The sequence below is a fragment of the Schistocerca americana genome, chromosome 1, assembly GCF_021461395.2.
Source record: "Schistocerca americana isolate TAMUIC-IGC-003095 chromosome 1, iqSchAmer2.1, whole genome shotgun sequence".
Lineage (NCBI taxonomy): Eukaryota > Metazoa > Arthropoda > Insecta > Orthoptera > Acrididae > Schistocerca > Schistocerca americana.
This window is the reverse complement of record NC_060119.1, coordinates 108,169,905-108,187,784: the sequence shown is the minus strand read 5'-3', so window position 1 is coordinate 108,187,784 and position 17,880 is coordinate 108,169,905. Positions and strand designations below refer to the sequence as shown.

The 17,880-nt window shown below is 45.1% G+C and overlaps 1 protein-coding gene across 3 annotated transcripts in view; it reads right to left on the bottom strand.

Moving 5' to 3' along the window:
* The window catches only part of LOC124549742 (NCK-interacting protein with SH3 domain), a 95,425-nt gene that overhangs the window by 35,124 nt on the left and 42,421 nt on the right, over window positions 1–17,880 (bottom strand). The window contains exons 4-5 of one of the 3 annotated variants that reach the window (XM_047125264.1): window positions 14,591–14,737; window positions 9,057–9,359 (exon numbers count right to left, since the gene is read on the bottom strand). In XM_047125264.1, the coding sequence (XP_046981220.1) occupies window positions 9,057–9,359; window positions 14,591–14,737 (450 nt within the window). The remainder of the gene's footprint in view (window positions 1–9,056; window positions 9,360–14,590; window positions 14,738–17,880) is intronic. The other 2 variants (XM_047125266.1, XM_047125265.1) reach the window with 2 other exon arrangements.

Here is a 17,880-nt window from a genome sequence, read left to right as displayed (position 1 = left end):
TGTTAAGAGAGAAGAGGTTACGTTGGCTTAAGACGGTCAGCCAAGAGGGCACCTCTCTGACAGGTTCTGGGAAAACCCCAAAGGGGATGATGTGCATTAAAGTCACCGAGTAGCAAAAATGGGGGAGGTAGCTGCCCAATAAGTTGAAGGAAGTCTGCCCTTGTGACAGCAAATGATAGAGGGACATATATAGTACAGAGAGGAAAAGTCAGGTGGGGAAGGAAAAGGCGAACTGCAACAGCTTGAAGATTGATAATAGGGAAGGTGGGTTGACCATGAATGTCATCCTGTATGAGCAGCATGATGCCCCTTGAGAGGGAATGCCAACCTCAGAGCGAAGGTAAAAATGAATTGGTAAGTAAAGTGAAATCTCAAAGCAGTTGTGAGGGCGCAATTCTGTTTCCTGAAGGCAGAGTACAAGGGGATGCTAAAAGCAGCGATAAATCCTCTTTGTGGGACCAAAGGCTGTGAAAATTCCATTGGAGGGGAGTCATGATGAGGAAGAGACGTGGGGGTGACACCTCAGCGGCTGCCGAGTGGCAGCTGGGGAAGAGGCACTACTGCAGGGCACAGAAGCACGAGGATCCTGCTTTGTGGGGTCCACAGAAGCATCAGCTTGTTTGTACGGTTGGTCTGTGGAGTCCAACACTGAAAAACGGTTGTTGGTGCACACTGGTGACACAGAGGCTGGCCCGGCTAAGGTATCACGTACCGACACCATCGAAGAGGATCTTCGAGGTGGCAAAGGAGAAGACCGTTTTTCCTTTGGTGGACTTCTTCGAGCCTTTCCAGTTAGATGAAGACTTGGGTGTTGACGGAGGAAGTCTTCACGTGAGTTACCGCCCCTTGAGGTGAGAGTTTGATGGCTTGTTACACAGCTGGATGGGGGGATGGTGATGCTACCTTGACACTGGGCAATTTCACAACCTCAGAGCAGAATTGGAGGTTGCATGTCTGCGAGAGTGGATTGTTAAAGAACATACATATAGTCACAGCCATGTGTTGGCAGAGGGGCACAGTAATTTGTGCGATTTTGGATGGAAAGCATATAGCTTGTTAAGCAAGATTCATTTTAAGTATTTTATGTTAGAAATTATTTCAGTTTTTGTAAAGAAGGTTGGATTTTTCAAAATTACAATAAATAATATTCTGAAACTTAATACTTGATTAAATATTCATTTGACTTAACAGTCTATTTACAGTAGTTGTCTACAAATCCAGGACTATGGCTGTGACAGATAATATGGATGAGTATGAACCTCAATTTTAATTTTAACTAGAAACAAGAAATGTTTCACAGTCTGATAATGATGCTCAGACAGTTTTTGGGTGCCATGTGAACAGAAAGCTGCTTATTCAGAGATAATGATTTTGTCAAGTCAAGTTTAAAGTGCATTTTCATCCACAAAGAAATTTTCTTGATCACTGTCCAATAATTAATAAGGAAGGTAAACATTTATGACAAGATTAGAAGAGTAAGTGTGGTGGGGTTTGCTTTACAGCTAAGCTCCCAGACAGATTCACTAGTGAAATCAGCAGAGTGCAATGGATGTTCTTGTGCAATAGCACATTTGGTGCAGATTCTGTGGTATTAACATTCGATACCACACTTGTTAGGGGTTGCAGTTATCGACCGTGGTCCGTACTAGTATCATTGGATCCGCGAGTCGAAACTAGCACCACTCCGCGACTTGCAACAAGTCTCTAGCGTGCATTCAGCCACGCTTGCTCAGGACGTCAAGCAAGAAAGTAGTATAGCCTTCAGCTGATAGGAAACAACCTCTAACAAGGCGCTTAGTTAAAGTATGGCCTATGTGGTGCCTCTACAGCTCTCTGTTTGTAATTGTATTCCTCCTGACTATGAAGACTCCTGTACCACCAGTTAAGTACAATATATTATTTTTACCAATGACTTCTAATTATTTTAGTTGTTGCAGACCAGACCATGCAGCCAGCTCCTTATCAACTTCACAGACAAACCTGCTGTATATTCAAACAAGAGATTTGTATGTTTCTATTTAGCATTGGCCACAAGTCATTCACATTGGCGACGATTCATTCGTCGTCGTCGTCATAACACATTCTTGTGTCATCTTTCTTACATGGTGACTGAAAAGTGTCGTGGTTATTGGCAACAGACGTCAATTCCAGTGCACACATCACTGGAATGAAGTTTGTAACACAAAACATCTTTTTAGCAAACATTCCATTTTGTGAACTGACATTGGCATTTGTTCCTGATAGCCTTTGCTAGGGCTAACCACTATTTTCTTTTTATGAAGCCAACACACAGGTCAAATTCCCAGCTGGCCATCTTGATTTAAGTTTTCTGTTATTCCCTCAAATCGATTAAGGCAAATGCTGGGAATGATCCTTTGAAAGGTCATAGTCATCTTCCATGCCCATTCTTCCCAATCTGCCCCATCTCTAATGAATTCTTAGAATTTTTTTTTTTTTTTTGTGGTTTTAGGGCGCACAACTTCAATGGTCATTAGCGCCCTGACTACGTTAAGAATGCACCGCGAGGCACAAGTTTAAAACAACAACTAAAAGGGAAAACACGATAAAAGACAGACTGACAGGCATAGGATTAAAAAACAGCATCATCAAATCTCCTTAGAGAGGTTTGTCAAATTGATAAAACGAAGAACGCGAGCAGCTGCTCATGGGTCATCCGCTAAAATGGCATCTAGAGTACATGGCAGGTTAAGATCTAGACGCAGTGTGTTAAAATCCGGACAGGACATTAAAATGTGGCGGACCGTCAGCAATTGCCCACATGGGCAGAACGGCGCCGGCGCAGCCGTCAGCAGATGGCGATGGCTGAACCGGCGGTGTCTAATGCGTAACCGGGCCAAAACGACCTCCTCCCGCCGAGAAGGGGGGGAGAAGGACGTCCAAGCCGCGGGAAGAGGTTTCAAGGCCCAAAGCTTGTTGTCTGTAAGTGCAGCCCAATCGGCATGCCACAGCGATAAAATGCGCCGACAAATTACCCTGCTACAATCCGACGAAGGGACACAACAAGAAGCTGTCCGAGGCTGGAGGACCGCATCCTTGGCCGCGGCATCTGCAGCTTCGTTCCCAGGGATACCGACATGGCCAGGGACCCACATAAAGCTAACCGGAGAACCGACGTCCACCAGCTGCTGAAGAGAGCATTGGATCTGGTGCACGAAAGGGTGAACCGGATACGGATGACTGAGGCTCTGGATGGCGCTCAGGGAATCGGAGCAGATGACATAAGCAGAATGTCGGTGGCGGCAGATGTAATGAACAGCCTGGTAGAGGGCAAAGAGCTCAGCTGTGAAGACCGAACAATGGCCATGGAGCCGGTATTTGAAACTTTGTGCCCCGACAATAAAAGAACACCCGACCCCGTCATTGGTCTTTGAGCCATCTGTATAAATGAAGGTCATATTGATGAACTTCGAACAAAGTTCAACAAAACGGGAGTGGTAGACCGAACCGGGGGTAACCTCTTTTTGGAGCGAGCTGAGGTCAAGGTGAACGCGGACCTGAGCCTGGAGCCAAGGTGGCGTGTGGCTCTCGCCCACTCGAAAGGTTGCAGGGAGTGAAAAATTAAGGTGTTGAAGGAGGCGACGAAAGCGAACTCCAGGGGGTAGCAGGGCAGAGACATACAACCCGTATTGACGGTCGAGAGAGTCGTCAAAAAAGGAACGATAAGACGGGTGGTCGGGCATTGACAGTAGCCGACAGGCATACCGACAAATCAGTATATCGCGCCGGTAGGTGAGTGGCAATTCGCCAGCATCAGCATGAAGACTCTCGACGGGACTAGTATAAAACGCTCCGATCGCAAGTCGTAAGCCCCGATGTTGTATGGAGTTGAGGCGGCGTAAGATGGATGGCCGTGCAGAGGAGTATACGAAGCTTCCATAATCCAGCTTGGAGCGGACGATCGACCGATATAGACGAAGTAGGATGGTTCGATCCGCTCCCCACGACATACCACTGAGAACACGGAGGACATTTAAAGAACGGGTACAACGGGCAGCCAAATAGGACACATGTGGAGACCAGCGAAGTTTCCTGTCGAATGTAAGACCTAAAAATTTTGTTGTCTCCACGATTGGGAGAGCAACGGGACCGAGTCGTAAGGATGGTGGGAGAAACTCTTTGTAGTGCCAGAAGTTAATACAGACCGTCTTCTCGGCAGAAAAACGGAAGCCATTGGCAACACTCCAGGAGTAAAGACGGTCAAGAGAACGCTGAAGACAGCGCTCCAGGACACGTGCACACTGCGCGCTGCAATAGATGGTAAAATCGTCCACGAAAAGGGAGCCTGATACATCAGCTGGGAGGCAATCCATTATTGGATTGATCGCGATGGCGAAGAGAGCGACGCTCAAAACTGAGCCCTGTGGCACCCCATTCTCCTGGTGAAAGGTGTCTGAAAGGACAGAACCCACACGTACCCTGAACTGTCGATCCATTAAAAAGGAACAAATAAAAAGAGGGAGGCGACCGCGAAGACCCCATGTATGCATGGTGCGGAGAATGCCCGCCCTCCAACAGGTGTCGTAAGCCTTTTCCAAATCAAAGAACACAGCCGCGGTCGGGCGCTTCCGCAAGAAGTTATTCATAATGAAGGTCAACAAGGTAACCAGATGATCAACAGCAGAGCAGCGCCTACGAAATCCACATTGTATACTGGTAAGTAGGCGTTGAGACTCGAGCAGCCAAACCAATCGAGAGTTAACCATTCGCTTCATCACTTTACAGACACAGCTGGTAAGCGAGATGGGTCGATAACTGGAAGGCAATTGTTTGTCCTTCCCCGGCTTAGGAATCGGGACAACAATAGACTCGCGCCAGCATGCGGGAACATGTCCCTCAATCCAGATGCGATTGTAAGTACGAAGAAGAAAACCTTTACCCGCAGGAGAAAGGTTCTTCAGCATCTGAATATGAATAGAATCAGGCCCTGGAGCGGAGGACCGTGATCGGCCAAGTGCGTTTTCGAGTTCCCGCATGGTGAATGGGGCATTATAACTTTCACAATTCGAGGAGCGGAAGTTAGGTGGCCTAGCCTCCTCTGCCTGTTTGCGGGGGAGGAAGGCAGGGTGGTAATGAGCGGAGCTCGAAACCTCGGCGAAAAAGCGGCCGAAGGCATTGGAGACATCCTCAGGGGCCACAAGGACGTCATTCGCGACCGTCAAGCCAGAAACTGGTGAGTGGACCTTAGTGCCAGATAGCCGGCGCAGGCTACCCCAGACAACAGAAGAAGGAGTAAAACTGTTGAAGGTGTTTGTGAAAGCAGCCCAGCTGGCTTTCTTGCTTTCTTTAATAATACGACGACACTGTGCACGTAATCGTTTATAATTGATACAATTCGCCACTGTAGGGTGGCGTTTAAAGGTGCGTAAAGCACGTCGACGAGCACGTAAAGCGTCTCTACATGCTGCGGTCCACCAGGGGACCGGTACGCGACGTGGAGAAGAAGTAGGGTGAGGGATGGAATATTCAGCAGCAGCGAGAACGACTCCCGTGAGGTGTGCAACCTGACGATCGCAGCTTGTGAAGGTTTGATCCTGAAAGGTCGCCCTGGAAGAGAAGAGCCCCCAGTCTGCTTTGGAGATGGCCCAACTAGATGAGCACGGAGAGGGGGTATGCTGCAGGAGATGGGTAACACACGGGAAGTGGTCGCTCGAATATGTATCAGAAAGTGCATACCACTCAAACCGGCGTGCAAGTTGGGGAGTACATATAGAGAGGTCTAAATGGGAATAGGTGTGAGATGTGTCCGAAAGAAAAGTAGGGGCGCCAGTATTGAGGCAGACAAGATTGAGCTGGTTGAAAAGGTCTGCTAACAGGGAGCCCCTCGGGCAGGATGCTGGAGAGCCCCAAAGGGGATGGTGGGCACTGAAGTCGCCAGTTAACAAAAATGGTGCAGGTAGCTGAGCAATAAGTTGCATCATGTCTGCCCTGGTAATGGCAGATGACGATGGAGTGTAAACGGTACAAATGGAAAATGTAAAAGTGGGGAGAGTAATGCGGATGGCAACTGCCTGCAGGCCGGTGTGCAACGTGATGGGATCGTAGTAAATATCATCCCGGACCAGCAACATAACCCCTCCATAAGCCGGGATACCTACCACAGGGGGTAGGTCAAAACGCACAGAGGTGTAGTGTGCCAAGGCAATTTGATCGCATGGGCGTAGCTTCGTTTCCTGGAGGGCTACGACGAGCGGACGGTGCAAGTGGAGCAGCAACTTCAAGTCCTCTCGGTTGGAGCGAATGCTGCGAATATTCCAGTGAATAAGTGCCATCGTAAGAAGAAAAGGAAGATGAAAGAAGGGGTCACCTCGAAGGCTGCTGAGGGCCTGGCTTTGAGCGAGCACTGCCGCCGCTATCAGTAGGCGGACAGTCATTGTCCATTGGGTCTATAGGTTCATCGGCCATCTTGGGAAGATGGCCGGGAAGGGGAGCTTCCTCCGCCGGTGAACGGCCGGATGTTCGGCTACCAGCGGTGCGGCCAGGCAAAACGGATGACGGCCTGGGGCGGCAACCGCTGGGTGGCGCAGGAGAAGAAATGCGCAGTGGCGGAGAAGGAGAAATGTGCTTCCTGTGAGCCTTCTTGGAAGGTCATTTGGTGGAAGTACTGGTCGATGGCTGGGAGTTCGAGGTACGTAGGAAGTCTGCACGAGATGGTTCCTTCTTGAAGGCCCATGCATCTGACTTCTGGGTCTTCATCTTGGCAGAAGCTGATGAAGGGGCTTGTGTCTGTGGGGTGACGGGAGGAAGAGGAGACATCAACCGGGCGATCTTAGCACTGGCCGAACGGACGACCATGGTGCTGAAGGTCAGATCGCATGTCTGGGTTGCCACCTCCCTGGTAGTCCGAGGAGAGGCGAGTACAGTACTGTATTTCCCCGCTGGGAGCAGCGTGGGCTTCCTACTAGCCAATAGCTTGCGAGCAGCCGAGGTGGACACTTTCTCGTTGACCCGAATTTCTTGGATACAGCGTTCTTCCTTATAGACAGGACAGTCGAGGGGAGGATGCGGCATGGTCTCCCTGACAGTTCACACAACGAGGAGGCGGAGGTGGACAGTCACCCTCATGGGCATCCCTGCCACAAGTGACACATTTAGCCGCATTGGAACAAGACTGTCGAGTGTGATTGAAAGGCTGACACTGGTAGCAGCGCGTAGGTGTCGGGACATAGGGGTGAACAGAAATAACCTCGTAGCCTGCCTTGATGCGCGATGGCAGCTTAACACTATCAAAGGTCAAGAAAAGTGTCCGGGTCGGTACAAGGTCATTGTTGACCTTTTTCATGACCCTATGGACAGCCGTCACGCCCTGCTCAGCGAGGAAAGATTGAATCTCCTCGTCAGTCAATCCGTCGAGGGAGCTAGTATAGACTACACCACGAGACGAATTCAAAGTTCGGTGAGCCTCCACCCGGACAGGGAACGTGTACAGGAGTGTGGCCCGAAGCAGTTTTTGTGCCTGAAAGGCGCTCTCAGTTTCTAGTAATAAGGTACCGTTACGCAACCTGGTACAAGATTTGACAGATCCGGCTATGACATCTACGCCCTTCTGGATAACGAAAGGGTTGACAGAGCAAAAATCCTTTCCGTCCTCAGATCGAGAAATGACGAGGAACTGTGGGGCAGGCGGTAGTACTTTTGTCACTGGTGGCTGGTCATGTTTCCGTTTTTGGGCAGAAGTCGAGAGAGATGGAGTGAAATCCATTGCGGAGGAATCCCCCATGATTGCCAGCGTCTCCGATGGCGCACTCCTTCCTTGTGAGGACCCTCTCAGAGGGCACTCCCGCCTTAGGTGAATGTTTACACCTCAGGTCACACCTCCCGAGAAACAGACGGAGGGACCAATCGGCATGGTCAGAAGGTATCAGCTCAGGCAATCACCCCTCCATGGGCCTGGCCTTTACCAGGGGGTACGTGCGTGCCTTACATGTCTACCCAGGGCGGGGAATTACGCGTTACCCCGTCACCGGCTACGCGTGCGAACGCACAACATTAATGGTTGCTTTTCCTGTTCAGTTAATTGTATGGACTTATTTGTGGCACTGAATGATTTGTTAACAGGATTTCGTTATGCCTCTGCCTCCACTGCTACTTTTGTGGTAGTGCTGTAATGCTACTTCAGTATGACTGTGGACTGAACATAGACACATTTTGTTTTGCAGTCAAAAGTGCATAATATCTTACTAATTCATGAGGATTTAAGGCACTTTGTTTAACTGAAAAAGGCTTTTTTTTGTGATATTATCATGGGAAGCTGCAATTCATCTGTATTAGTACAGTGCATGCTAAATAGCATTTTTACATTTGTTTATTGAATACAAAAGATAAACATGAAGATTTAAATTAATCAGCAGCTATATAGTCTCCCCCATGATCTGAAACAGTCCGACAATGCTCTGACAGTTGTTTGACTTCACGCCTGTAGACAGGTGGTAGCACTATTCAAATATGTTCACTGTTATTAGTCAGGCACAGATTGGCATGAGAATGCTGTACAGGACATACAGATGATATTTGGAGTTGTAGTGGGTATATTATACAGTTGTTGGAAAAAATCTGAAACCAGTAAGCATTTAGGTACCAATGACAGGCTGTTCTGGCTTGCATGCCTGCTGGCAAGCAGCCGAGCACCCAAAGGTACAGGTGAGCAAGCAGCTATCGGATGGGCAGTCTGGCAGCCGGGCTATAACATACGCAATTGCACAACACTGGCCAAGAACCTGTAGGCAGGGGTGGCCAAGTGGCTAGTACATGCACAGAATACATGCAACAAGGCCACCTTGTGCGTAGCCTACCTGAACTACACCTGTTTGCGAGTGAGCTAATGGCACTTGGCAGTGCCTGCACTGATTAAGGCCATGTTGAAACAGACCACCACATGACATAGCAAACCAAAAATACTGCAGCACACATGGGCACAGTTACTACGACAGTTCGTTTACAACAACTCTGTTTGTAATGTACACACTAAACAATGTTCACAGGAATAACAGAACACACTATATGTAAGTAAATGGAATGATACATTGCTGGTTCCTTACCAATATGTTGATGAGCTCATCAAGATAATCACAGATGACAGCTTCATCTTCATGCAGTGACCAGCTGCGCTGCTGAGAGTCATTCTTGCATGAAGTAAGCTCAGAGAAGATGACACGAAGGCGATAAGCATCATGGGTTTCTGCAAGTACAGCCCGCGGTGCCGACAGTGGCCCCTGCACTGCTGCTAGCAGAGAACGCAGCTTTGGGCGGCAAGTGGCTTCCACTAGAGGGCACAGACCACTAACCACCGTCGTTACTGCCACTCGTGACAGATCATATGATAGCTGTGTCTGCACTCGCACCTTATAAAAATAGAAACGACTTCAGTTTTAAATTACGGCTTCCAGTTGTTAATGATAATCTGAGTTACAGCAAGTTTAGGTTTGAAGGACATAAGATTAAATCAACTCTTGATTTTTAAATCTACATCAAATCATGTTTGAGTGCTTAATGACCTCAAATGTGAAACTGGTGAGGAAATATCTATTTGCTTTCCAGAAAGATTTTACCAAAGACAATGAGTTTTCATCATTTAAGAATTCGAAATGAAAAACAGGGAATAAGGTCAGTGCAAGTTTATCATTTCTAATGGTACTCTGCTTCCTATATTGCAATGCTCTAAGTTATATACTTATTGTAACAGCTCTTATTAAGATGACATTCCCTGGAGTCTCATTAATATGAGGAAAATAAACTGTCCCACAAAAGATCAGGGAGCAGTACAGTCATGCACGACTTACTGAACAAAGCACCAATAAAGGCTGTTTGCTTTTCCACTTCAATGTTCCAGTTGGTCCAGCACATAGCTGTAGCCTACTGATCACAGTTTTATGGAAGGAAGCAATATTATGGATTTACCAACTATTGGTGATGATATCATTAAAAACAGAGCATGAGCTCAGACTGGACAAGGATCGATGTGGGAAATTATTACCCATGGCCTTTTGAAAGGAACCGTTCTTGATATTCACTTTAAATGATTCAGTAAAACCCTGGAAAACCAAAATTTGGATGCCTGGAAAGGGATTTGAACCACCCCCCCCCCCCTTTCTTTCATGCATCAATTTCTGAGCTACCTTGTTCAGTTAACTGATAAGAATATTGTGGCTTATTGCATAGCCTAATTGCAAAAATATTGCAAAAAGTGCGAGATCAGAAACTCGTGTTTACAGGTTGCTGGAAGGGGATGGTGTGGATGAAATATGTACTTCAACATTTTGATTTGGCAGGCAACTGGAGAGTAATTATTATTTTTCGTCCGCTGCGGCTCTGGATGTTCCCTCTGCGCGGACCGCAGAGGGAACATCCAGAGCCGCAGCGGACGAAAAACGGAGCGGCAACGCTCCAACAGGTCATGGTGAGCGGGTGCGGACCGCAGGGGGAACGCTTGGTACCCCAGATGTAGATGAAACCCCCAGGAGCGGGTTTGGTGGGCGCGGACCGCAGAGGGAACACCTAGAACCGCAGCGGACGAAAACGGAGCAGCAACGCTCTAGCAGGTCGCAGGGAATGGGCGCGGACCACAGAGGAAGTGCCTGCAGCCGTTGGTGGAGGGGGAAGGCCATAGGCATAAATACTGGACCAGGTCCACTCGAGGAGCAGTCTCAGGTTGCACCTGATGAAGGTCACGAGCTACATGACCGAAATATCGTGCAAGTACGACGCTGATATCCGGCAGAACACCCGACAACCCAAGATGTCAGGAAATACATAATTTGACCATAAGTCTCCAGACAGTCCACTAAACATACATTGTGCTATTCCGGAGTAAGCATTCTACAGTTAAAAATGCTTGCATCTATATAATAAATGGGCTTTCTGTCAGAGTGAGTAAAAGTCAGACAATTGTGGGCATTTAAACTGCACATGATTACAGGAGTTCACAGCTTCAGGTAGTCCACCAAAAACATTTCACAAGAATTTCATATGATCAGGTCCACTGTCAGTGACATTTGTGGGGCGGAAATGCCACAAAAGCACTAAACCCAGTCATTAATCTGTGATATTGTAAAACTGGTAGCATAAACTGTCAAACTGTAAAAAGCACGTTTATACATTCTTGGTAATTATCACAGAGGACTTCTGCTGTAGATCTGGTACAGATCTGGTTTACACAAATTCGTCGAGAAGCAAAAAAATTCCACTTACGTGATCATGCCTCATATGCTAAGAAGCCACAGAGTATAACAAATGAGTAAATTGATTAGAATGGAGTAAGCTACACCATCATTGGTATTCTGAATGACAGAAGAAGCATAAGTAACCTATCTGATAGGATGTCAATGATTGAAGTGTAGTATTAATGAATGGCAGAAATGGGTAAAACATGTTTTGTGTGTAAAGGAATGCTTATGTCTCTATGAAAGATCTGCACAGTGGTGGCGATCCCACTATTAGTGAAAATGAAGTGTTGTGTCACACTGTGAGAGAAACTGCAACATCAGGAACTGATTAACTACTCCTCGAAGGCAATGGAAAAGATTATGTACATAAGAACAAAAACACACCCCTCTCAAAGTAAGATAGAAAGGCTGTATCTTCACAGAATACACCAACTTTCTATTTACGAATAAGATTACACAAAATTTGAGACAAAGTATTGCAACAGGTAATTCCTGTCAGTTGTCAAAAGCATTTAATAGTGCACTGCACAGTACCTTCTAGAGAAACTCCATTATTAGAGTATCAGAGGTCTTATAGATAACTGGTTTTCATCCAATCTGAGTAAAAGAATGCAAAGTGTCACATTAATAAACCCTGAAACAGCATCTTCATAATTGAAAATAATCACTACAGGTATATGATGCCTAATCCATCATTGAAGCACTGTAAAGGTGTACATATAGAGATTGTAATGATGATTCATGAAAAATGAAAATAACTAAACTAAGCAATACTGCCACTTCCATAACAGTGCACTGGTCAGCAAGCAAATAGGTCACCTGGTTGGCTGAACCATTGCCATTGCTATGTATCACCAGACAATGAAGCGGATAAGGTTTTCACCAATTCAGAGTATGATATGTCAGACTTTGGAGTCCAACTAAGCAAATTTTAGCATTATGTAGTACTACAACTACAGCAGTTGAATAAATACAATTGAAGTATCAGGATTAGTATTAGCAGTAGTAGTTTTAGAAGAAGAAGATTATCAGAGTAGAAAATCCAAGATGGAATGTAATAATATTATAAGAAGGAAAGTCGCTACTCATGAAACCCCACTGCAGTCGTGTGTGTGAGTTGTGTGTGTTTGCACGAGTGTGTCTACTATTGACAGAGGCCTTAATGGCCGAAAGCTATAATTGTCAGAGTCTGTATTGTGCCTATCTGTGACCCAACATCTCTGCTATATGGCAAGTAGCAACTTTCCTTCTCATAATATCAGTATCAGAGTAGAGTAGCACGGACCTTTATGGGAGGGCATGTCTTGAGTTCTATTGGTGGAATCTGTTACTTATCGTACTAGAATATCAAAGTAAGATTTAGGAAACCCAATTACAGCGCAACATTCATCTGAATTCCAAAGTTTTTAAAAACACAGAGTGCAATTACTTTGTGAAAGGTTCTTGTTAATAGTTATTCAGCTCAGTCTCACCTTTATTTTATTTCAATTCATGTTGTGTCCTTATTGTCATTATTATTAAGATTCAAAACTTCTTTTCCCCTTTATTTTTATATTTATATTCAGTTTCATTTTACTATCACCAGTATACTACAAGCACAGTATAAACAGTTACCTTTATTAACCTGTGCTTATAAATATATAACAACTGACACTGAATTTTATTAACTGCTATATCAGAATCTACAACAACTGTTATAAGCAAAATATATAAACAAATCCCTGGCTCGTACCTGTACGTTTGGCTCTTTCTTTTCTCTTTTTAATATTCACTATACTTCCATATTAGTAATGAAGTAACTGCTCGAAAGGCAGAAATTGTAAGTGTGTTTCTTAGTTTGTACGAATGTGTCAGAAAATATAATTTATTCAGAACTGATAAGGGATGTGAGCTATTAAAATTAGCATAATGGTTATGGCAGTGATATGTACACTATGTGATCCAAAGTATCCGGACACCTGGCTGAAAATTACTTACAAGTTCGTGGCACCCTCCACTGGCAACGCTGGAATTCAATATGGCGTCGGCCTAACCTTAGCCTTGATGACAGCTTCCACTCCCGCAGGCACATGTTCAATCAGGTGCTGGAAGGTTTCTTGGGGAATGGAAACCCATTCTTCTTGGAGTGCTGCACTGAAAAGAGGTATCGATGTCGATTGGTGAGGCCTGGCACAAAGTCGGCGTTTCAAAACATCCCAAAACTTTTCTATAGGGTTCAGGTCAGGACTCTGCGCAAGCTAGTCCATTACAGGGATGTTACTGTCATGTAACCATTCCACCACAGGCTGTTCATTATGAACATGTGCTCGATCGTGTTGAAAGATGCAATCGCCATCCCTGAATTGCTCTTCAACAGTGGGAAGCAAGAAGGTGTTTAAAACATCAATGTAGGCCTGTGCTGTGATAGTGCCACATAAAACAACAAGGGGTGCAAGCCCCCACCATGAAAAACATGACCACACCATAACAACACTGCCTCCAAATTTTACTGTTGCCACTACACACACTGGCAGATGACGTTCACCGGGCATTCATCATACCCACACCCTGCCATCAGAACGCCACATTGTGTACCAAGATTTTTGACTCCATACAACATTTTTCCACTGTTCGATCATCCAATGTTTACACTCCTTACACCAAGCTAGGCGTCGTTTGGCATTTATCAACATGAGGTGTGACTTATGAGCAGCCGCTTGACTGTGAAATCGAAGTTCTCACCTCCCGCCTAACTGTCATAGTACTGGCAGTGGATATTGATGCAGTTTGGAATTCCTGTGTGATGGTCTGGATAGACATCTGCCTATTACACATTGTGACCCTCTTCAACTGTCAGTGGTCTCTGTGAGTCAACAGATGAGGTTGGCCTGAACGCTTTTGTGCTGTATGTGTCCCTTCACGTTTCCACTTCACTACCAAATTGGAAACAGTGGACATAGGGATGTTTAGGAGTGTGGAAATCTCGTGTACAGACATATGACACAAGTGACACCCAATCACCTGACCTCATTCGAAGTCCGTGAGCTCCGTGGAGTGCCCCATTCTGCTCTCTCACGATGTCTAATGACTACCGAGGTTGCTGACAGAGTACCTGGCAGTAGGTGGCAGAATAATGCACCTAATAAGAAAAACATATATTTTTGGGGGTGTCCAGATACTTTTGATCACACAGTGTAGGATCATCACGTCAAAGAAAGAGCAAGTATTATTACATACCCAAAATATCGAAGCTATTGAAATATATCACCAAAATGGCTAATCAGTAAAGGTTACCAGATGTCAAGGCTAGGCTAGTTGTACTGAAATCCCAAACTTTATTAAGTATGTCACATTAACAATATTCACATTGAAAATATTTAATCAATAACGAATACTCATCAAATACATATTTGCAATATCTACTGTCATACCTGCTCAACAAGTTGATAAGCAATCTTTGGATCAACTTCTACCAAGGAACCGTGTTTTTCATTCAAAACTGGGCTTGATGTAGTACGTCTGGCAGATTGTTTGACACGTTCATGTTCATGTACAGGAGATACAGATTGACCATCACCCTACAGAACAACAACGGGTATAAAAAAATTGTTCATCAAACCGTAAAATAATTATGTCATTTCATGTTTTCTCAGTGTAGCAAATATTGATAACACTTGATGAAAGTAAAATGTTTATTTATAAAAGCTTCAAATAAATACAGAAATTCTCTTTATTAAAAATAGGAAGTAGTAGTCTGGTAATAAGAATGCACTGGGACCAAGCAATGCCAACAGCATTGTTGGACTGAAGATTGCCTCTGTCCTCTGTCATCATTTTTAAACCTTGAAAGCTAGCAGGTTTGTGATGGCCACCCTCAACTTACGGTAACCACAACTACTTCAAACATAATCAGTTAGAAGTGACAGCAGCTTACTTGCATAATTCATCACTTGTTCAGTTAGCCGGTGTGAATGCATAATGGAGACACCACTGTCAGAGTGTACACTTAAGAAAAGTCAAGCAACCTATTACTTCATCTCTATTAAAGAACCACGATTTGAACGAGACTCGGCACATGAAAGTTTCTTACGCTTAACAGAGGTCTAATAGAACAAGCATCTGTTTTAACTAACAATTTAGTGTGTGCACCACTTCATAGTTCACAAATGAAGTTTGTGCTTAATTCGGCCACTAGAGACCCACCTGGCATGCTAATACAACAGCAGCTGCATGTACGACCTACCGGCTATGGCCCCTGTTGGAACTAATGAACATACAGGCCAGAGCGCAAGGTTACACTGGAAACCTGTGTACTGCTAATTGTATTGTACCTTATCCTCCATATATGTGTACTGTTCACACAACAAATTACAGTGTTTTTAGGTTAGAACCCTTTTTTTGGTGGTGAGTACAGTATTCAACTCCATGTGTTCCACTTGCCATTAGTCCTTTGTGTTTAATGTCCATGGATGCATTGCTTAAATCTCTTCTTGAGCAACAGGAGGTGCTGACGGTTGCTGTTTCCAGTTTCACGACTACACTGGCACAACTTGTGGCCCCACTAACAGCATATCTGCCACTGTTCCCCATATAGGGTGATGCAGGAGAAGATTGTGATGCCTGTGGCAACATTTCCTCGCATTCAAGATGCTAGATGTAAACTTGTACAAGACCCTTTTTTTTTTGTTGTGCATTTCACCACACGGGCGTCACTTATTGTGTCAGCATGTCCCCTTACAAGAATCTTCACATCTTTCATTCGATCAGATTTGTGAGCTAATTTCTACCTATCACTGTAAATGTACTCACATTATTGCTGCTTGTGTGGAGTTTTACCATTGCCAAAAGTGACCAAACCGTCATAGAAGCCATGGGCAGCAAGACTACATGGACTTAACCATTATCATAATTTTCTGACAAACGTTCATAAGGAATCCTATGCCAATCAAATGGTTTGCGATGCTATCATATATTTTGTTCCCGATAAGGAAGTCCGAGAGTGATCTCAGTGTGAAAATTCTACAATTACGGAAGTACTGGACATAGCTCAGTCATTCAAGTTTCACGGTCTGTAGGTAGTCAGATAGAAGCCTGGTCCGAAGTTTCAGAAATCAGTTCCTCTCACCCCTTCTAGCCTTCAGCCATTTTGCAAGGGAATGTAAATGCTAATGCAGAGTCCAGCACATGTCCCAGTGTCATATAGGTAATCAATGTTTGCAACAACAGTTTGTGTCACAACAGTAACAGCACTGCCTTCATGCCCATACTGCTCCATTCAACACGAATAGACTATGTGTCCCAAGTGCTGGGTAACGTGAAATAGGTGTCACAAGAAAAGACACATTGCTTCTGTATGTAACTCCTTTTAATACCTGAGGGAGGACAAAACAAACATGGATGTGAACTGTGTGTCAGCTGTGACGGCATCTCAAAGCAAGTTGTACACTGAAGTTTAACAAGTCATTGAGAATGCAGAAGGACATGGGTACAGTAGCAACATTGGTGAATTCTCAGACTTATGTCGACTTGGGTTCTCCCTCCCGACTCCAGCATCATGGAGGCTCGTGAGTTATAACAAGCTACTGATTTCCATTTTGGACAGTTTTCTGCACCTGTATTTTACAAGACTGTGGTTTGTTCGTTATCATTCCTAGTTGTGGCCAATGCTTACATTGAAAATCTGTTTACTTTGGACACTTTTTGAACTGTTTGAATTCTCCATTGCTGATGAAGTGCATTTGGTTTCTGATCAAGTTCCATATCAACAGTTAGATGCTCTCTGTGCTGAACTTTCCTCTATATTTTCTCCAGGACAAAATTTAAGGCTCATATTACAATGAAACAGTCCACCTGCCCCTTTTGTTCCAGGATACTTTACAGAGTCAAGTAAAGGCACAATTACAGGGTTATTACAAATGATTGAAGCGATTTCACAGCTCTACAATAACTTTATTATTTGAGATATTTTCACAATGCTTTGCACACACATACAAAAACTCAAAAAGTTGTTTTAGGCATTCACAAATGTTCGATATGTGCCCCTTTAGTGATTCGGCAGACATCAAGCCGATAATCAAGTTCGTCCTACACTCGGCGCAGCATGTCCCCATCAATGAGTTCGAAAGCATCGTTGATGCGAGCTCGCAGTTCTGGCACGTTTCTTGGTAGAGGAGGTTTAAACACTGAATCTTTCACATAACCCCACAGAAAGAAATCGCATGGGGTTAAGTCGGGAGAGCGTGGAGGCCTTGTCATGAATTGCTGATCATGATCTCCACCACGACCAATCCATCGATTTTCCAATCTTCTGTTTAAGAAATGCCGAACATCATGATGGAAGTGTGGTGGAGCACCATCCTGTTGAAAGACGAAGTCGGCGCTGTCGGTCTCCAGTTGTGGCATGAGACAATTTTCCAGCATGCTCCACGGGCTACGCGTGAAACTTGCCCACAAGCGTTCAACCGTTTCTTCGCTCACTGCAGGCCGACCCGTTGATTTCCCCTTACAGAGGCATCCACAAGCTTTAAACTGCGCATACCATCGCCGAATGGAGTTAGCAGTTGGTGGATCTTTGTTGAACTTCATCCTGAAGTGTCGTTGCACTGTTATGACTGACTGATGCGAGTGCATTTCAAGCACGACATACACTGTCTCGGCTCCTGTCGCCATTTTGTCTCACTGCGCTCTCGAGCGCTCTGGCGGCAGAAACCTGAAGTGCGGC